The sequence below is a fragment of the Urocampus carinirostris genome, chromosome 4 (assembly GCF_059441175.1).
Source record: "Urocampus carinirostris isolate Australia breed hairy pipefish chromosome 4, RoL_Ucar_1.0, whole genome shotgun sequence".
Lineage (NCBI taxonomy): Eukaryota > Metazoa > Chordata > Actinopteri > Syngnathiformes > Syngnathidae > Urocampus > Urocampus carinirostris.
In genome coordinates this window covers 40,697,941-40,719,270 of record NC_142352.1, presented here as the reverse complement: position 1 = coordinate 40,719,270, position 21,330 = coordinate 40,697,941, and the positions used below count along the sequence as shown (strand labels likewise).

At 38.9% G+C, this 21,330-nt stretch overlaps 2 protein-coding genes across 3 annotated transcripts; both read right to left on the bottom strand.

Moving 5' to 3' along the window:
* Positions 1 to 593: 593 nt before the first annotated feature.
* On the bottom strand, positions 594 to 8,799 carry LOC148367572 (uncharacterized). The gene is made up of 8 exons (XM_088334578.1): positions 8,638 to 8,799; positions 6,224 to 6,394; positions 6,020 to 6,132; positions 5,047 to 5,176; positions 4,811 to 4,977; positions 1,296 to 1,381; positions 990 to 1,209; positions 594 to 812 (listed from the first exon to the last, which is right to left on the bottom strand). The coding sequence occupies exons 1-8, from the start codon at positions 8,699 to 8,701 to the stop codon at positions 663 to 665; spliced, it is 1,101 nt and encodes a 366-aa protein (XP_088190704.1). The 5' UTR covers positions 8,702 to 8,799; the 3' UTR covers positions 594 to 662.
* Positions 8,800 to 11,104: 2,305 nt separating this feature from the next.
* On the bottom strand, positions 11,105 to 19,321 carry LOC148367571 (GPI alpha-1,2-mannosyltransferase 3-like). Of its 2 annotated transcripts, none has more exons than XM_088334575.1 (10): positions 18,510 to 19,321; positions 17,941 to 18,045; positions 17,737 to 17,867; positions 17,518 to 17,658; positions 17,380 to 17,431; positions 15,319 to 15,530; positions 15,172 to 15,236; positions 14,906 to 15,110; positions 13,536 to 13,713; positions 11,105 to 13,462 (listed from the first exon to the last, which is right to left on the bottom strand). In XM_088334575.1, the coding sequence occupies exons 1-10, from the start codon at positions 18,516 to 18,518 to the stop codon at positions 13,328 to 13,330; spliced, it is 1,233 nt and encodes a 410-aa protein (XP_088190701.1). In that variant the 5' UTR covers positions 18,519 to 19,321; the 3' UTR covers positions 11,105 to 13,327. The 2 variants fall into 2 exon arrangements, with proteins under 2 accessions (XP_088190701.1, XP_088190703.1); XM_088334577.1 differs by lacking the exon at positions 18,510 to 19,321 and adding an exon at positions 18,130 to 18,503 and having other exon boundaries at positions 17,941 to 18,046.
* Between the last annotated feature and the right edge of the window lie 2,009 nt (positions 19,322 to 21,330).

The following is a 21,330-nucleotide window of genomic DNA, read 5'->3' as shown; positions in this document are numbered from 1 at the left end:
AGAATAGACAATATTGTGAAATATCACTCGACATTGTAGTTCATGTTTGGGAGCATAAAGGTGTAACAGAGTAATAACAACGCAGAGAATGAATGCCACTAATTGTATTTTTACTTTAGGTAGTTAACGTGTTATTTTCAGTTCAATTTCTCATTACTATGCTCAAGAAATTAATTTTGGATACTCTATCTCTGCAATGTCTATTATAAGCTTTATAATGTGTGCAAGAGTAGTAACTGATGCCAAGAAACAAAGGTCTCAGCAAATCAAATCCGGCTCCCAGCCTTTATGTGCGGAGTTTGCACGTTCTCTCCTCGCTTGCGTGGGTTTCCTCCGGGCACTCCGGCTTCCTCCCATATACCAAAAACATGCATGTCAGGTTAATTGGCCACCCCAAATTGTCCCTAGGTGTGAATGAAAAAGTCGCCCTGGCTGACAACCAGTTGAGGGTGTCCCCTGCCCACTGCCCGAAGATAGCTGGAACATGCTCCAGCACCTCCGCGTCCCTACTGAGGATAAGCAGTGCAGATGATGGATGGATGGGCATTTATTCCCTATTCAAATAAATTCATAAACACAAGATTAAGAGCAAATCTTATTTCCAAATGCTTTATTAGAGATAAGGGTAACACAAAATACCGAGCTGTTATGAAATCATGTCATCACATTAGACTGGTGACCGTAAGCAACATGTCACCCTCCACTCTCAGCTCCATGATATGGCCAACATCTGGAACAAAATTTGGGAAATCCCGCTGTTTGATGCCATTGACAGTCACATGGAAGCGGTCGCTTTCGCACTTGATGATCATCTGAAAAACAAAGACACGCAGTTAGCCAAATGCTAGATAGTAGCTATGAAACCAGACTTTCACTGTTGTTTCCCAGGTGCTTTCTGTGGACAGAGTATAAAATCTTTTGAATGGAATTGAATGTCTAAATGCTACGGAAATAAGACGTGTGTGGAATGATTTGGAAACTAATTTCACCTGAAATTCATATCCGGGTTTGAAGGGGAAATGGTCCACATTTGTCTGTTCTTCCTGGAGTGTTCCATTTAAGTACTTGAAGGGGAAAGGATCCGCTTTTGTCTGTTCCTCCCGGACTTCACCTTTCACTCTTGTGAACGTGACTATTTTATGTTCCTTGATGTAGAATTCCAGTTTCAGAGCAATGACGCTCTTGGCAGTGACCAGTGTGAAGGATAACCTGCAACATTCATCCATTCAGCCATCTTAAAGAGTGATTTTCTTTTGTCACACTAAGATTGATAAAAAGGGCGTGTTGCCAAGTACCTTTCGGCTGATGGTTTGGTCTTTCCTCTCACGACAATGCTGCCACCCACACGAAGGAGTCCCATAATCGCATATTTGAATCCATACTGCACAGAGTATTATTATTAGCTGTACAAAATTACATTCGTGCAAATATTTTTGTAAAAATGCTCCACAGCACCGAACCTCAAATACAAATCTTCAAGGTCCACATTTGTTTTTTTTTTTTTGTTTTTTTTTTTTTCAAACAGACCCCTTGTGATTAAGGACTATACATTTAAACATGACTTTATTTGACATGGTTTCATTCATTATGACAGTCAAGTGCAAGGCAGGTCAACAGAGATAAAGTTGTTTCTCTTGGTCCAAACGCAAAATTCGGCATTTCTTATGCCCTCACAAAGCTGTTTTGTCACATCACCAGCCTGTATTTCAGTGCCTCTTGTTGTTGATGAATCTGAAAGTATTGTTTGATTTTTGTTGTCATTTCCTCCTTTTTTTTTCCTTCGATCGTTGCTGCCATCACCTCAGTCAAACACTCGTTTATTATTTCTCCTTTGGAGAAAGGCTTCTTATGTTTGGCCAATACCCACGACACTCTGATTGAGCACTTCATTGCAATTTGTTGTTGTGTCATAGATTCAACAATAACCTTGCTGGACTGTTGATATGACTGCTTCAACCTGACAATTTCTAGCCTTTTCAGATCTGAATTAGGAGGAAACTTTTCTGTACTCTTTAACATAATGGCGCTTCACATTTTCACTTTTTATTATGGCAACCGTCTTTAAACATATTAAGCACATTGGTTTTGTACTTGCAGCGGGAAAATAGACGCATATTTGCTAGTGCATTTCTCATGAAAACGGTGGTTTTAATTGTCCACTTCTCGTCTTTTAGTCATCGTCACGCAATTTTTGTCGAATTACACATACCTGTCAACCTCCACGGCTCCATGCCCTTACAAACTGTCGTATTTTCCCCCTACAAAATACAAAATAATCTTACACCATATTTTTTTTTCAAAGGTGTTTATGTAGTTTAACATGTTATATTGTACATGTGTTTCCTTATATCATATATATTGTTAATTAACATTTTGTTGTTAGATACTGAGTTCCTCGACATGAATAAGGTTTATTAGGAATAAAGTTAAAAAATTAAGTAGCTTGGACCTTCACTGTAGATGGAAAAAATACATGCAAATATAATTATGAATGAATGAATGAATGAAAATTTTATTTCGAACATAAAAATAAAAACAGGACAAAAACAATGAGTCAACAACAGAATGATGTCACATAACATGTTCGAAAAGGGGTAGTCAGAAGCAGATGCTTATTTTTCCTACCCCTTTATCTTCCCTATTAAATACATTTTATAGATAGCTCCCTCTTGTGTACAATACAACAAAATCTCATGGATATACTTATTACATAGGTCAGATATCAATAATTATAAGTTACAATAATCACATATTTTATACACTAATCTTCGCAATACCCATCCCTCAACGTCATAATGCGCATAATGTCACTGCGGCACCAGTGATAATATCAATAAAAATAAACACAATATTTATAACAGTTCTGATGTGATAATAGCACAATAACAACAAGTTAGCCATGGTTTGAAGTGCAGTATTTCCAGTCTCCCTCATATCCCATTTTCTTCATCTCTGTATTTCGCCAGTAATGCTTTTTTGTATTTAAATTTGAACACATGGATATTTGGACATTGTTTGATTTCATTTTGCAAATTATTCCAAAGTCTGACTCCACACACAGACACACACATACTTCTCCTGGTGGTTCTCACCTTTGGGATTTTGAATTCACCACAGCCCCTCAAGTTATAATTTCCCTCTTTCCGAGTGAATAATCTTTGTATGTTTTCTGGCACTATGTTTTTGTTGACTTTAAATAACAGTTGTGAAGTGAAAAATTTTATTAAATCATCCAGTTTCAATAAATTGGACTGCATGAATAAAATATTGGTATGATCCCGATATCCTACCCTGTGTATGGTTCTTATTGCACGTTTTTGAAGGATAAAAAGGGGCTGTAGTGAACTTTTGTAATTATTTCCCCAGACTTCTGCACCATATGTTAAATATGGCAGAACGAGAGAACAATATAATAAATACAATGCATTATAATGTAAAAGAACTTTGGTTTTATTAATTATTGAAATGCTTTTAGATACCTTTGTTTGTATGTGTCTGATGTGTGTTTTCCAACTTAGTTTATTGTCTATTATGACCCCTAAAAACTTAATTTCTGATACAATGTCTATTGTGACACCATCCATTTTTACTTCTAAATTTTGATTTGCCTTACGATTACCAAAGAATATTACTTTGGTTTTATTTAAATTTAAAGATAATTTATTTATATCCATCCATACTTTTAGGTTAATTAGTTCACGATTAATACAGGTTACCAAATCCATATAGTTATCATTTGAATAGAAAATGTTAGTGTCATCTGCAAATACTACTATTTTCAATAGTTTTGAAACATTAAAAATATCGTTAATATATAAATTAAATAGCTTTGGTCCCAGGATAGAACCCTGTGTAGTAAGTAGAATAATACATTTTCTTATTCAAATTAATTCATTTTCTGCAATAAATTATTGTTGGTAATATACTGATTAAAGGGATAACCACAAACCTGTCTTTTTTCATTTTCTCCCTTTATATTTCCTTTTTTCTTAACTTCTTTATACAACATAATAATTCGTATTATAATGCATCAAAGCAAGTGAGCCGAATGAGAGCCGGCTCTCTTTAATGAGTTGAGCCGAAAAAGCCGGTTCTCCAAAAAGAGACGGACCTCCTTGATGCGCACAGTAGCATCAAACCGCCCGCTTCGTTTGCAACGAGGAAAAAAAACGAAACCGAGATAGAGGGTACCGCGGCGAACTCGTTTGACTTGATTGATTTGCCGTTTCGTCATAGTCGATGTATACTGGATGGCACCCATAATTGACAAATTTGCGTTTTTCCGTACAGATTTTCTTGTACGTCGTACACGTCTTAAAATGCGTAATAAACGTACTTTGGACGGCAACAACGTACAGGTTGACAGGTATGAATTACATCTTCCAGTAATGTGCCGGGGAGGGAATCGTGTTCGTCCGTCCAGTCAAACTAGCAGCGTTCACGCTCTTTCAGCCAATCAGTGCATCGTTGTCAAAGAGATGACAGCCTATGATACTATGTCACCCAGGCAACAGCCAATCAGCGTTGTCTCCTGAAGCACAACTTTCTCCCTCTCTCTCGCACACACGCACTAAGAGTGCGCAGAATGCGCATGCAGTGAATACAACTGTGGGAACATTAGAGATATTTGACTAAAAATGAAAGATAATTTGGCGATACAATAGTAAAATAAGGCGATGGATTGGTAAGGAACAAATATATATTTTTGAAAAAGTTTTTTTTAAAGTTTGTTTAAAAAGGTGCCATTCGCTGTGCGTCGGCTCATTGAGGACCCCGGCTCTACAGCATTCACCACAAGTCCAAGACTCACCTGGTAAAACATTGCAGGAAGCATGCAGGGGCCTGTGACACCAGAAGCTGGCAGAGCCTCAGAGAGAGTCCCTTTCTCTACGCTGATGTCCCCTATTCCTGATGTTGGCAGTTGCACAGCAGGATCAGGACAAAGTGGTGAAAGTGCAGGAGGGCAAGAGTCCTTGGCTAAAGGGGTGCAATACATTCCAATGTGAGAGCACACATTCCAAACAATACATCATTGTAATCCGGCACCTTTTTTACAGACGAATAACATTTCACCAGCACAATCGTAAGCAATGAGTTTTCCATCTTCTCTCGCGTAAACACAATTCTCGTTGCCTTCCTGGTAGTTAGGATCTCTTTCCGCCCACCGTAAGTAGTCCTGTGCAACAAATTGGCTTTCAGAATATATGCATTACCATGTTTTTAAAGGTAGAGTGTGTAATATTTTTCTCTGTTTGGCGTTCTGCAACCGAAAACGAATGCTAGATGCACATGCAGTAATACAAACCACGGAGACTCACCAAAACACATTATTCTACGTCAATTTTTTACCTAACCTATTACAAAGAACAAAAAAGAAAGGAGGAAAGAAAAGAAAGAAGAAAAAATGAGAGCAAAACCATGAAAAAAACAAAAAAATTAAAAAAGATACATGAGGAAAAAAGGCAAGGAGATAAGAGAGAAAAATATCAAAAATGAAAAGAAAATGCAGGGGAAGAATTGGAAAAAAGAAAATAGTAAAATGAAAAAAAATAAAAGAAAGAAAAAAACTGTCGACATGAAAAAAATAACAAAAGGTATACAGTACATTAAATGAGCAAGTGGAACAGTGGAACCATTTTTTTTACTACGTTCTAAACTGTCTCTATTTTTGTGTGAAATAAATAAATAATTTAAGTTATGTGTAAAAGAAAGATGTTACTAAAAAAGAGTCACCATGGCAAACTATCATGTCAGCTCCCTTTAGGTAAAAGATCATCTTATGTCAAATAAATTCTAATTTTTTGACCGCTGACCGCCAAGTATTTTAAAAAATGCATGTTACCTTGATAGCTCACATTTTTTTTGCTTATTATTTAAATCAATATTGTTTTTGTTTTTCCAAATAAAGTTTTTTTTTACCACCAAGAGACACTAAATAATACACACTATCCCTTTACCCTTATAGTTTTTCTCAAGCCAACACTTTGTCCTTTTTAAGATGCTGTATCGATGAACTCACCACTTGGGTTTTGTCAGTATTGTAAAAGATATGATGCCAATAGAAGAACCTGTTGCGCCGTTCTATGCTCACTCCCACCCATGCGCCCGGGCTTCCAATGTCGATCACAAGCTCTTTGGTAAAGAAGAACAACAATGATTAGTTGTGGCATCAGGACATATTCCAAATCAATGAATGTCGGTGCCTTTTTTGTTTTGAGCTTACCTTTCAAAAAGTCCAACTCCGCCTCCGAGTGGAAACTGGCGAGGTGAGCTCCCAGTGCCTCGCAGTAATCCTCGGCATCCTTCCAATTTGTATTTAGACGAGGGATCATATAGCAATGTTCCGAGTATGGCTTCCACCCTTTTTTTACATTGCATTGGAGCTGCGTTTTGCCTGAAAGGATTTTTTTCCTTATCATGGTAAATGGTAAACGGCCTGGATTTATATAGCGTTTTTCAAGTCACAAAAGGCCTCCCAAAGTGCTTTACAATGTGCTCCAAACCCATTCACACACACACTCACACACCGATAACAGTTACAGCATGGAGGGCGCCTACCTGCTTATCGGGGGCATTTGGGGTTTCATGTCTTGCCCAGGGACACTTCGATATTCAAGCAGAGAATCGAACCTGCAACCTCCAGGTCCCTAGACGAGCGCTCGAATTATCAATACTTCGGGTTTTTTCCCGCAAAATTATTCATGGGGAAAAAGAAAACAAAATTTACTAAAACAAAATAAAAGGATATTGATCTTTATCCATGGGGTATTCTTATGTACTCATCTTTTCAGTCAAGTAACAAGAAGTGCAATGACGGTTTTCTATTTTTCAGCAAGCAGCCTCTATCATGAAAACAATTTTGACCTCTTCCTAAATTTGATAAATAGACCCCGTTCCAGCCTAAGTCATCATTGGCTCAGCACAGGATGCGAGCATTGTTAACCCAAAACAGCGGCGGTAGGAGTATGAGTCTGAACGGAGCAAGAGAATATTTGTATGTTGAGTTGCGTTTTTAGAGTCGCAATTTGCAAAAACTACTTGCCCAGCTAATGGGTGTTCTCAGGCACAATTTGCCATTTTAAGGAACACCCTTTTTTGCCAATTCCTGGGGGAAATGAGCCTTTTTAAATGCACCGTAAGCTTGTAAGCCATTAAAATAACTGACTGGACCAAGGACAACATTAGGATTGTCCGTGTTTGCGGTTAGTTATCGTGGCGATCTGGTTTAGATTTACTTGGATGCTGAAAGCCTTATCAAGTGTTGGGATAAATGTTGGGCAAGCTCTAAGTGTTTGCCATCAATGCTACAAATAATGAAATGAAATGAAATGTTTATTGAAGGTATTGTTGGATACATTAATGCATTATCATTTTGTTAAGAATGAATAGTATTGATTAATTGTCATTATTATTATTGATCCCACCAACACAAACGATGTATTGGGTGGGTCCAAGCCAAGGAAAGTCAAATCTTCTAAAGTTTAACCTGTGTGTGACCTAAGCTAATGAAAACATGGGACTGTCATCTGAGCCACCTTTTGTCCATTTAGCCGTGCTGGCATAAAACGATTTTTTAATTGATAGATTGACTTATCTACTTTTTTTCCACTGATCATCATATACACTCTAACGCAGTGGTGTCAAACTAATTTTAACTCGGGGGGCCACACGATAGAACAAACATTCTGTCGGGGGCCCGACTAGTAGATTAAAGAGAAAGAAAAAGAGAGATAAAGAAATAAGAGAAAGAGGGAGGGAAAAGGGGAGAGGGCTGGACAAGGAAAGGGAGAGAGCGTTAGAAACAAAAGAGATAAAAAGAGAAGTCGTGAGAGAGGGGGAAAGAAAGGGAGCGGAAGAAATAAATCCAAAGAGAAATAGAAAGACAGAAGGAGAGAAAAGAGAAAAGAAAGCGCAAAGGGTAGGAAGAGAGAAAGAGAAAAGAGAGAAAAGGAAAAAAGGAAGCTAGAGCAAAATAAGTTAAAAAGACATAGAGAGAGAAAGAGACAAAGAGCAACAAAGAAAGAGAAAGAGAGAGACACAGAGAGTGAAAGAGACAGAGGCAGAGAGTGGGAGAAAAGGGGTGGAAAAGAGGGAGAGAGAGAGAGAGAGAGAGAGAGAAAGAAATACAAGTACAGTGTCTTTGTTGGAGGCACCTTTCTTATGAAACATCAAGTTGACATATTTCAACCTGCAGCTTGTTTTTCTCTTGCGCTTCTCTGAGTGTTGTCTTGCGGGCCGGATTCCATCCCTTAGCGGGCCCGATCTGGCCCGTGGGCCGCCTGTTTGACACCTATGCTCTAACGCGTGAAGTGGTAGCGTTGGTAAGAATTCAGTTTTCTTTATTTTCATTTTAGATCAGGGGATGGTGTAATAATAGTCTGTAGTTTGCAATAGTCTGTGGTCTATGCAGCCCATTGAGACTCCTTGTGATTAATGGCCATACAAATAAACATAACTTGACTTGACCCATTTGGAATAAGCTAGAAGGAGAGAAGCACGAGCGACGTCAGTAAAATACTCCTCGTTCGATTATGCACCTTCAAATTGCCTTGCTCAAAAAAGATACTGGCTCGGATTTTGTGGGACGGATTACCAGTATGTTAAAGTACTCTGCGTTATGTGTGCTGTAGTACTCACATGTGACACCAGATAGAATCACGTAGAGGAGGAGGACCATCAGATCCAGGACACGGAGCTGCATGGCGAGGCTGTTTTTCACCACTGAGGATTTGTTCTTGAATCAAGTGTACACTGTTTTTATACTCCTCAGTGGTTTCGTGACGGCCGGGGTGGAGAATACGCAACAAAGTAGAGTATAAGATAAAGATTGGGACACCAAGGGGAGCAAATGAGACGTGTTGTCCAGAACAGCGAATTCCCAAATTGTTATTAAGTAGCAGTTATGAAAGCCAGTCTTTTTCATTTTTACATCTTCATGTACTTGTTTTTATTTTGTCAAGTGTTTGCTTACAATACTGCTAGATCAGGTTTCTCCAACTTTGTGGCCATGGTGCCCCTTACGAACGGTTGAGCTGCCCGTGGGCCGGTTTTGAAAATAGCTCACCGGTGCTGGGTCATGTGATTTTCTCCTAAAAAAAAATGTTTTATTGGTTGAGTGAGTCTTTTTAACACCATTTTAAATAATCAACTTGGTTACATAGTAACAACATAGTAATACCATGATAAGTTGTTATCTTAGACATTTAAATAAAGAAATTTAAGTACAATTTTATTTTGTTAACAGGGAAGAAAGCTGGACTTAAATAATGTAATCTCTTGAGCTAAAAACATCTCCTGAAGAGCTAAAATTTATATTTCCTGTCCGTCATTGAGTATTACACTTAAAGTAAAGTCATAGACCTAACAATTGCACTTGAGACCACTTTTGACCATAACATAAAACAGAACTGCATTAATATAATTACAACTAAATAAACTATGTTAATAATCATGACGATAGATAGATAGATAGATAGATAGATAGATAGATAGATAGATAGATAGATAGATAGATAGATAGATAGATAGATAGATAGATAGATAGATAGATAGATAGATAGATAGATAGATAGATAGATAGATAGATAGATAGATAGATAGATAGATAGATAGATAGATAGATAGATAGATAGATAGATAGATAGATAGATAGATAGATAGATAGATAGATAGATAGATAGATACTTTATTCATCCCCGTAGGGAATCATGACTTAAAATGAGCAAAGACTTATTTCTACATTAAAACAGGTTACATTCCAAAAAGTACCCAAATTAAAAATATTTACTTTTGTCGCAGAGACATCTATCAACTAAAATGATAAGTTGCCATTACATAAATGGAATATGAGGAAAAATACAGTGAACTTAAGGTATTTCTTTAAAAACATCAGTCGATAATGTAGATGGAAGTGATTTTTTTATACTAATAGTATTGTTAGTAAACACTTTTTTTTTGTTAATTAGCACTGCATATTTTTTGTGACGGTTTTAATACGAAAATAGGTAACTTACATTGTAAATTTCCATCAAATTAATGCAATATTAGGAAAATATATTGGAATTTAAAGCTACTGTATTTCTTTCAAAATATTAGTAGGCCTGGAGAGGGCTGTGCTTATACAATACGTATGTATCGATCCATCCATTATCTGCACCGCTTATTCTCAGTAATGTCGTTAGGGTGCTGGTGCCCATCCCAGCTATCTCCAGTCAGTCACAGGACACACAGAGACAGACAACTCACGCGCTCATTCACACCTAGGGACAATTTGGACCAGCCTAATAACCAGACATGCATGTCTTTTGAATGTGTGAGGAAACCGGAGTGCCCGAAGGAAACCCACGCAAGCATGGGGAGAACATGCAAACTCCACACCGAAAGGTTCGATCTCATGACCTCAGAACTGTGCCTCTGCCGCCGTGACTACTATTTATGTATCTATATAAGCTTATTATCAAAATGACTAAGTTGAATGCAGCTCATCCTGTGGAGAATGACATGACTACTCCGTTTCATCCGGAGGGACAAAAGCATGACTGACTTGGGTGCCGAGGTGCTTAAAAAAACGTTTTATGTCAGCAAGGCTAAGGTGTTTGGGCATTTGGGTTGGCCATGGTCCAAAAATTTTGTGTGTGATTTTTTTTTTGCTACTTTTTCCCCTTTTTATTTTATGTTTTTTTGTTTTTTGTTTTTCTGTATGTGTCTGTCTTGCTGTCGGTCACCCCTCTCGAGGGATATGACCAGGGTAGATAGATAGATATATAGACTCTGTTGGATGCAGTGTTGGGCACATTACTTTGAAAAAGTAATTAGTTATAGTTACTCACTACTTCTTCCAAAAAGTAACTGAGTTACTCGATTGTAAAAGTAATTAGTCGCCAGGAAAAGTAACTATTTCTGTTACTTTAGAAAAAAAAAGTTGTATGTCAAAGAATTTGAAATTTTCTAAGCAGTATTTGAGTCAGTATAGAGAAGAACCAACAGGTAGTTGTGTTATAGAGCCTTGAAATATTGATTGCACCTCACCAGCAACATATTTATCCTACACTCGAAGTACAGCAAGAAGAAACAGTAAATAATTTAATAAAATAACAATCAACAGTAATTCATATAAAGTAGGTTTAATAAATTAAATCTCATTTGAACAGTCCATTGCAGAGATGGCCTCTTGTGTCAGTTCATTAGTCAAGTCATGTTTATTTGTATAGCCCTTAATCACAAAGAGTCTCAAAGGGCTGCACAGACCACAGATTATTGCAAACTACAGACTATTATTACACCATCCCCTAAATTGAAACCTACATGACGGCAAAGAAAGACTCAAAAACCTCAACATGAGGAAAATGATTACCATTACCAATTCAGATTTGGACATTTTGTCAGTAATTTTGAGACTACTGATTTGTTTTTGTTAGTTTGTCACTTTGTTCCTGGGTTTTGGAAATGCGAACCTTGGTTCCTGTTCCACTGCATTTGGGTCCACATACTGTTCAAGAAAATGTGATCCATGCCATCTCAAATGAAATTAGTGAGACAAAAAACGATTGTTGCAATTACTTTTGGCTTTTAATATTGTATTTTAATAATCACATGTTTCATAGATCCCTTAACTCCCAGGGTCATCGGGCACCAATTCCTGTCGTGTGTCTGGGCAAGTACAGCCTAGCGGTGGCCATCCCTCTCCACGATGTTATTTTTTGGGGGGCGAGGGGCAACGGTTGCTCTCCTACATGAAACAGGTAGTACTGGTTTCCATGGTTACAAGTAGCAGGAGAAAGCTCCTGATCTTACACAGATACAGCACCTTCATCATCTGATTGTGGGGGGATTTTGTAAGGTTTATTGTTCTATATTCTTTATCAATTATCCATTATCCGTTATCGGTCAAATCATAATACGCTACAAAGCCAAGGGGCCGAGACACTTGCTCTCAGCCAAGAGGCTGAGTCAAGGTCCTAGCCGCAGAGCCATGCAGCGATCAGTGCGAATGTTTGTCAGTGTGAAGTCTCATCGCGCTCTTCATAGATGAGCTGGACTTTTCTGGCAGCGGCGGGTGTCAATACTGATACTAATCCTTATCACTAAAGATGAACTAATTTGTCCTGACATTTTGAGTATCACATCGCACAACATGCATTTCATAACTTATGGCTTTTATATCTTTGTTGGAAAACAAACTTTGCGGCAATAACGTTACTGTCATGATTACTAACTCAGATCACCTGGAGCAATCATGTGGCGCCTGGGTGGGCGCCTTCTGATTGGCTGGCACTCCTCTCTTAAGCGCCTTACGCCCAGAGAGAAGTGTCAGAGCGTAACTGTGTGTTTCTCCCGATATCCTGTTCGTTTAGAACTCTGCTTACCCGATTCTGTCTGCCTCCGATTCAACCTGTTTCTGTCCCACGTTTTTGATCTCTTCTCCAGCCCCGGTAAACACGGCCTGCCTGATTTCCGCACTCCGATTGACCACTCGATCCGAAGTTATCTCCCCGGGGCCGCTGCTGACGTGTGACGGCCATCACGTCCCCAGCAAGCCCTGAACGCTTCCTTGATAAAAAGACTAAAACGAATGCTCTGGGGTCCACTAGTCTGTTCTGGTTTTGTGACAGTCACGTCCTTTGCTTTTGTGACAAAGGCTCTAAGGCTCTTTGTCTGGTAAAAATACCGCACTTTAAAGGTTTTTAAACACAAAAATAGACATCTGTTAACTAAAGTAACGTCAAATTCCCAACACCATATATAAATGTAAACAACAAAAAAGGGAAATGTCTGCTAGCCTAAAGCTAACATAATACAAAACGCCAAGTATGTATTTAAATAACAAAATAACAAAAATACTCAAGTGTTTAATGAAAAAACGTTGAGCCTAAAGGGACGCAGTGTTATATTTGACCAAGAAAAGTCACTGTATTGCATCATTCAATCGAAAATGAGTGCTATAAAACACAAGATTAATACAAACTATGGAGATTCAAAGTGACCAAATCGCACATATTTTCTTTTAATTTTTTGCCCAGTCTCTCACAAGGTGTTTGCGGAAACCTGTGGAAGTAAAAATGCCAGACAATCATGTCAGCTCCTTCTCGGTGAGCCTCATATTAGTTGAAATAAGTACATTTCTAGACCTATGTGTATTTGAAACGATGCAAATTTATATGATAGTTTATGTAGTTTTCTTTTACCTTCTATTCTGATCGATATTGTTTTTTGTTAAATGAATGCCGATCTTTTTTCTACCATGAGGAGGCGTTAAATACATAATGTCCCTTTAAACTTAAGGGGCATACATTCTTTTAGAGGACAATACATCCTCACTTGTATGAATTCAGGTATGATCTTGTGCTTTTCTGTGCCTTTCATAAATAAAGATTCTTCCTCCTACTCCACCCTCGGGAAAATGAGTGTGAAATAAGTCCGTTGTTTTCGTGTAGTTGTTTTCCTGCAGAAACGCTCCAATCTTCTGTGGAATTGAAAAACAGTATGGTGACAGTTCTGCTTCCAATCCATATGGATACACTTGACTTCTTGATTACCTTTTCCATAACATCGAAAAGGACAAAGTGAGTAGGAAGTGATTGCACGTTTGGATACGAAATACGGAGCCAGCGTAGCGGGTCGTCGTTAAATCTGTCTGATTCGTTCACATAGTCCGTCTGGCCGAAATTTGGCGGGCACTCGAGGAATTTCATTTTTAGTGGGCAGTGGACAAAGCTGTAAGAGATCAAAAACAAAATGTAACTGTTCTGCATACAGAAAGAACTATCATCAGTTAGGATTTGATTTATGATGCTACTAACAGCATTGGGACCAGTTATGCAACCTCACCCAAGTAACAATTTGTGTCCGTTTTAAGTATTCAGTCTTAACCATGATACTGTATTTCAGGGGTCCCCCATCCTCCAGGCCGCAGACCGATACAGGGCCGTTTGGTATCGGGTCTTACAGAATAGAAAATAAGTTCCATTATTTTTTTGCCGATTCTGGTTTTACTGACACCGTTATGTTTCAGATTGAAGTTGAACTAGTGCTTTGAGGTTGTGGGTTTGCTTTAACATCAGCGTGGTTCGCACGGATGGGCGCAGTTGCTTGTTGGGATATGCAACTGTCACGTCGTAGACAAAGAATCCCGTCCGCTGAAGATAGAAAGAAGTATGAATCAAACCAAACTGGTCAACTGCAGTCCTCTATGTCATGTTACACATATAGTAAACAAACTTGTCGCCATGGAGGAACTTTTGGCAACAGAGTTGGAGGATGCAAAGATCCTTAGTTCAAGAAAAAGAAACAGACACCACATAACACCAACACAATTTTCGATAGGGTTGGTTCTTTTGGTCAGTTTATATTTTTAATTACCTGGCTAGCGGATCGACGAGAAGTTTTGTGTTAAAAATTACCATAGCGACCAGACAATGTGGCTATTAGCATGTTTGCCTCACAGTTCAGAGTTCCTTGGTTCAATTCCAGATACCAGCCTTCTGGGTGTAGTTTGCATGTTCTCCCTGTGCCTTAGACCACTCCTCATACCAAAAACGTGGCTGGAATGGGCTCCAGCAACTCCATGGTAAGAGGTTTAGAAAATAAATGAATGAATGTCATTTTGGTTTCATGTTACAAGGACACTCAAACGCTCCACATAAAAACAGACTGGACTTACACTTACAGTATTATTATTAATCTCGTTATTATTACAGTACTATGTTATAATTGTTGTTATTATTATTTTAGGAAAAACTACAAAAATGCTGCCTTTGGGCCAGGTTCCGAACATATTGTCAAACTTTAAACCGGTCCGTGGTACAGAAAATATTGGGGACCCCTACTCAATTTTTATATCAAGGCTGTATCCAGAAAAAGTCAAGCACTTTCAAATGCATTTCGTTTCCCACTGAGCATTTGACACCTGTAATAAGGCGTTGAGTGACAGGACATGGCGAAAAGGACATCTGGCTGCGAGGAGTCGTGACAAAGCGCATGTACATGGTTCATGATATCCAGAGTTCCACGTTGGTGAATCAGACCCGTGTAGAGGGCAATGACCAGGTTAGATGCCAACAAACCAACGGCGGCTACACGTTGCCAAGTTCTCATACAAGCCAGCGTCACTCCTATAACCACAAATTGTTTTTGAATGCAGACCCTACTGGGGTCAAATCTTTCACGACTTACCACAGAAAACCATGCAAAAAGGAAGTACTGGGTAGATGAATCGAAACTCCTTGTGGGGAAGCAGACTAAACAGAATTCAAAAATGACATACAATTACCGTAGTAGAAATGAGAGCAAACCCAGTGGGAGAAAATTTGGATCCTTTACCTGTACACGATGACAGTCCAGGCGATGGAGATCAGGAAAATTCTATATCTTTTGGAGGCGAGGAAGCAGCCGTAGAAGAAGAAGGGGACATGGGGCCCCATTACAACCGGGAGGCCCTGTGTCAGGTACCAGTGCCAGGGATGTGTGCCGAATAATGCGGCCACTCCGTCCAAGACATTGATTTTCAGAAAGTTGAACTGTACAAAGATCCACTAAACAAAAAACAAAAAAACATTTTATTCCAAATGTCCTGACTGGTATACTGGTATACTTGTTTTTTTCCCGCCTTCATGCTTTGATGATGTTTTTATCGATTATTTTATTCATCTTTTTAGAGCAGGGTTGGGCAATCTTTCTCAGTCGCGCGCCATATTGTGTCTGAACAGGAGGTTAAAACAATAATTGATTTTATTTTATTTTTTTTGTATTTACCGATAGTCGAAGATACGATACATCAGCAATATGCAAGGAAAAAGGAAAATGTAGACCTGAAGAATTCTTGACATTAGCGTCAATGAATAAATATACATGCAGATGTCTACAGGTACATGTTGAGTTTCAATTTATATTGGTTTCCTAATGAATTCATTTCATCAAATTGGTTTTGAAAAATGAACCGTGCGATTATTTAAATGAAATATTAGAAGCCAAAAGTAATTGCCTGAAACATTTTTTTTGTCTTAAGAATTCGATTTGAGTTTACATAAATCAAATTTGCAAGAACAGCATCAAAGATTTTGTCACAGTTCGCAAGTAGACCCAAATGCAGGGAAGCACGTGAACCCTGAATTTAGGGTTGGGGTAAGGGTTAGGCAACTGTGTTTTAACACTCAATTTGATAATACGCATTAAAAAACTCAGTTATCTATTGTGCAATTTGTGGCCCACCATCCAACATGTAGACAAAACGGTTTATGATTCAGGAGCAACAAAAAGCTTTTCATTGTTGGAAAAAGTTAAGTAAATCATTTATTTTGTTTTTTGGACAATAAAAACTGCTTGTTATTTCTTTGTTTCTGTTATATAAAGATTGGGGAATGATGAGTAAATCATTTATTCTGATTTTACTATCAGACGCCTGCAAAGTTTCCTCAGGATGGCAAGGTTTTTCATTATTTTGTCTTATTGTCACAGTTGTTAATTATTCTGGCACACTGTTCGTTGTTTTGACTATTATGCACTTTTACATCATTTTTACTATTAGCCATTTATGTTACTGTTTTTTGAAATCCCGCACCTCTTAGAGCTGATCTGCTTTTTGTAACCAAGGAGATTTAATAAAGAGAAAGGGCATGGGGGAGAACCTTTTAGAACAGATTGGAATTTCTTATCTGAGGACTTGGTCTTCTTCTATTCTCCTTGCAAGTTCAAAATTCATTATATATTTTCTCCTGATCTTGAGTGACTTATTTGTAAAGGTATTAAATAATTTTCCTGATGTTATATTAGTCTCCTAATTTTTATTATATTCCTTCCCGTAATTAATAAAAACCCTTTTTTAGACTTCAGAGCTGCTGGGATTAAGGAAAAATAAGAAAATTACCACCCAAAAGAAGCAAAATTATCTGACAACAGAAGATTAACGTTTTACTTTACTTTTCCCCCCTATTTTTATGACATGTCTTTAGTTTTTCATTTCTACTTGAGTAGTTTGCAGTGTACTAATTTCATTTTTTTAAATGAAAGAAAAAATACACACTGCATCTTTCTAACATGGAGGAAAACAGATTTTAAAAGCAATATTTATATTCTGTTAAAGTCTAAATTGTGAAAATAACCTGAAAAAATGATTCCAAAGTACCATAAACACTTACAAATTGTCATTTTGTGGCACTTTTCTCCTGGTTAAATCGGAACTATAGAGGTGGTATTCAAATTCTGTTCTGTGCAGGGGTTAGAATTAACTAGTGCATTCCAGGGTGTTGACCATCACAAAAACTTGTAAAGTCCTAAGATGACTTTGTTTAATCGACTGAATTGGGACGCATTGGAGCGTGGCCCATGCATCCCTTGATTTTTGCATACGATGCGAGCCTAAGATACCTAACAATCATAATTCACCTTTCCATAGAAAATTGAGTCAATTATGGTCGAAATCACAAAGGCCGAAGTCCTACAGAGGAGACACAAACTCTGTTATTTTCATGTAAACCTGGACATTGAAAAATACTAAGTGTGCGAAAATGAAACACAGTTAACCCAATTGGAATGTAGTCATTGGTGATTAGTTTCATCTTGTTTTTGTCCTGCCAAAAATGGTAAAACAACAGCGGAAGCCATACAATCAGGGCGGTTGGGCGAACAATGATCGCCAAGGCGATGAGGCTCAGGTATTTTTTGCTGAGGGAAAGACAAACAAACAAGTTGTCGGCATAGAATCTATGTTGCATTTTCAGAAGCCCATGATGTTCAAAAGACCTGTCATGTCTTTTGGATGCAGGAAGTGGGAAGTAGCACAGAGCTAGGCAAGTAATGGTGGCCTCCATGCTGTTTGTCAGCGTCCTGCTGCAACAGTACCATGTGAACCACGAACACAGATGGCAGAAGAACTGCTTACACACGGAAACACAGTCATCATGCCAAACATTGCCCATCTTTCAACATGCAAACAGGTTTGGTTACCGTCCATTTGGCACTGTCTCGTCCTTCCAGTTGTCTTATCAGGAAATAGAATTTGAAATCTGCAAACGCAGTCATGAGCGCTTGTAGGACGCGGGGAAGCCATATCTGCAAAAGAAAGCCAACTTATTTGATTTACAAACCGGATATCGCAAAAAAAAAAATCCTGAATGTAAAGACAAAGTACTTTCCAGAAGATAAACTGAGTCACAGTGTATCCAGTGTAGTATTTTATAGATAATTGCAAAGAAGAGGGGGTAGGTGAAACCTCTTATACCTTCCTTCCATTCCCATGTCAGGTGGCCATAAGTCACAATGTTAAGGTCAGAAAAATTGTGAAACAAGTCGATTCGTTGATTTATCCGCAAATAGATGGCAACCTTGAGGAAATCCCAAAGATGAAAAAAATTACAGCCACTCTAATGTGTACTCAAATATAACACATTTGTTTTCAAAACATTGCTAGGCTAAGATATGAGATGTATTTCAAGCAAAAATCTTGCCCAACAAACGAGAAAAAATCCAAGTTATAATAATTTCCAGAGGCTACCAGTAGAGGGCCTAGTGCTTACTGCGAGCATCCGCTCGTCCCAAGTAGCACGCACGTGTGTTTCCCACCAAGTCTCTTGTGCTCCCTCACTCCTCCACCACCACCTGTCAAGATTACCGATTGAGAGCACCTGCGACTGCTCAATTGGCGCCAACAGCCTGGACAGCTGTTTGTTTGATACCAAGAGGAAGCCGTCAGATCGTTATGCGAACTGTTGCCACCAGCTCAGTAAGCCTTTTTGTCCGACTCTGTTCCTGCCCTGCTTTTCTCTGCCTGATCTTCGTTGCCAACCTGTTTCCGGACCTGACTTCGCCCCGTTCTGCCTGCCTGTTACCTGACCTGTTTGCCCCGTTACCTGCCTGCCTCCTGTGACCGACCTTGTTTCCGAACTTGACACCGCCTTTGCTCTCCAGAAATTTTGTGGCAATCCTGCTCAGGTGCGAGTATTCATTATGAACTGCCGACTCATTTTCGACCTGCAACCCCGAAACTTTGCGTCCGAAGCGGACAAAGTGGCCTTCACTATTAACCATTTGTCCGGGAGAGCCCGACTCTGGGAAACGGTTGAATTTGAGAGAGGTTCAGCTGTGTGTTCCTCATATGATCTCCTGGCCCTGGAGATCCTCAAGGTATTTGACACCGGATCCTCATCAGTCGATGCGTCAAGATCTCTGATGAAGATACGGCAGGGAAAGTGATCGATCGCCGATCATTCGATCGATTTTCGGACACTCGCAAGCCAGAGTAATTGGAACGCTGATTTTGGGAGCTATTTTCTCTAACCAATGTCCTCTGGGATAGGCTGCAGACCACCCATGATAGCAAATAAAGCATTAATAGTTGACGCCTGAGGAATAAAGTGAAAAAGGCAGCAGAGGATATTTGAAGGCCATGCGATGGGCGACCTCTACAGACTGCCAGTACTCATCTGGAACAAAACTGCTTTGAACCAGAGAACAGTTGATGAGACGGAGCATGGCACAAAACGCTCCAACTCTCAGCACTTCTGCGTAAAGAAGAAATAAGACGGGTGAAAACTGACAACAAAGAAGCACAAGCGGCCCAAATTGTGACAACAGTGCCAACCAAGAAATTAACCCACCTGACCTGGGAGGTGCCATGTCTTTCAATTTTAACAGCAAGGACTCGCTTTTCCCGAATGTGACATTCTCTTCGTTCCTCAGGAAATGCGAACGCTGTCTCAACATCTCCATTTGGATGTTTTGTCACACTGGACTTAAGACCTGGTATGTGCAATAAGGGCAGCCGTGTGATTTAAGGCACATTTTTAAAAAAAAATTCATAATCGCATCCAAATTTCAAGCTAATTTAGTTTTCCAACTCAATTTCAGAAGTCTTCTAGGTTATAATCTTTGGACAATTTGCCAAACAAATACATATTTTACAACCATTGAAGTCACTGTGAACTGCCCGCAACAATTAGTGACATTTGTGTTAAAAATATAGAGAAGTGTCGAAAGATTCTTGACTGCAAACAAATTAAGTGTGTTTAATCTAAGACGTGACCAAGACTTACGAGTAAGAGTCTAGAAGAGGTCAGAAAAAAACAAACACGGAGAGGCAAACATGAACAAATCCTCTGGCACGAGGTGTGGTAAAGGGTCAAATAGTCATTTGAAAATAAGGGTTGCCGGAACAATTTCAACACTTACAGCAGTAGGAACTTGGAATACAACGACAGATATCCAGATAAAAGTAAAAACTGCAGAGACAATACAGGAAAGATCTCACTTTTCTGGGCATACACATTAACAGGAGGTATGGCCACTACCTTGTAGCCCAGCCCAGTTCACCGTTTTACCTCTGATAAAAAGGGGAGGGAGGAACCAACTGAAAGGAAACACATCTGTGGATCATAAGTACAGACGGAGCCATTTATTCTTCAAAAGCTTCCCAATGAAAGGTTAAAATTTGTTCACTCTTCCAAAAATTCCGCACAGCTGGCAATATATTGTTCATTACTACCCGTGTACATAGTGGAAAACCGGAATAGTGACTGTCAGGCGTACCTACATTGGCTCGACCTTCTTTATCCAAACAAGGGGCACGTTTCTGGAGCTCCTTGATATGTTTGGCAGCTGAACCCAAGCGCAGACACACGAGCAACTTTAAAAGTCTTTGTGGGGGGAGAAGGAAATTTGACGTGACGCGCTTTGCACAGAGAGGAAAGGAAAAACATTAATAAAAAGCACAGTCCAATTAACTCACAGCTGGAGGAGTTATGGCAGTCTTTTGGGGTCACACTACACCAACAAGGAGAAGGCACATTGGCAGGCAGGAACAGTTTGAAGCGCAACAATCTGACAAATATGAATGTCAGTGTTGTCCATTTATGTGAAGTCCCCTTAGAGCGTCAGGTGTGGGTAATGGTCTGCGGGTGTGGTGATTCTTCATTAATGGTAGCTTGATCATGACACCCTTAAAACAAACTGTGTACTGTCACTTTGCAAAATCTCTCTCAGAAGGGTCACACAAAGGGTCTCCTGTCATCGAGGCTGCCATTGAGTAACTTCAAGTGGCAAAACCTGTGTTTTCCAAAGAACCTGTTGAATCAGGTTGTGAGTTTTGGGATTAGGAGAGATGTAGAACGCAAGAACAGTGACGTTTAATGTTCTTTCAGACATACAATGTTTACATTCAGTGTTTATGGTTTTTTCAGACAATAAAATTGCTTTGTTAATAAAAAAAATTCTGAATATATCCCCTGTATTTTTTTTAACTTAAGATTTTCAGTCGTGAAATATTTCATGGTTTTAAAAAGCCATCCGTGTTAATTTAGAAGGACCAAAAAAGGAACAAATGGTTATAAAAATATGAAATAT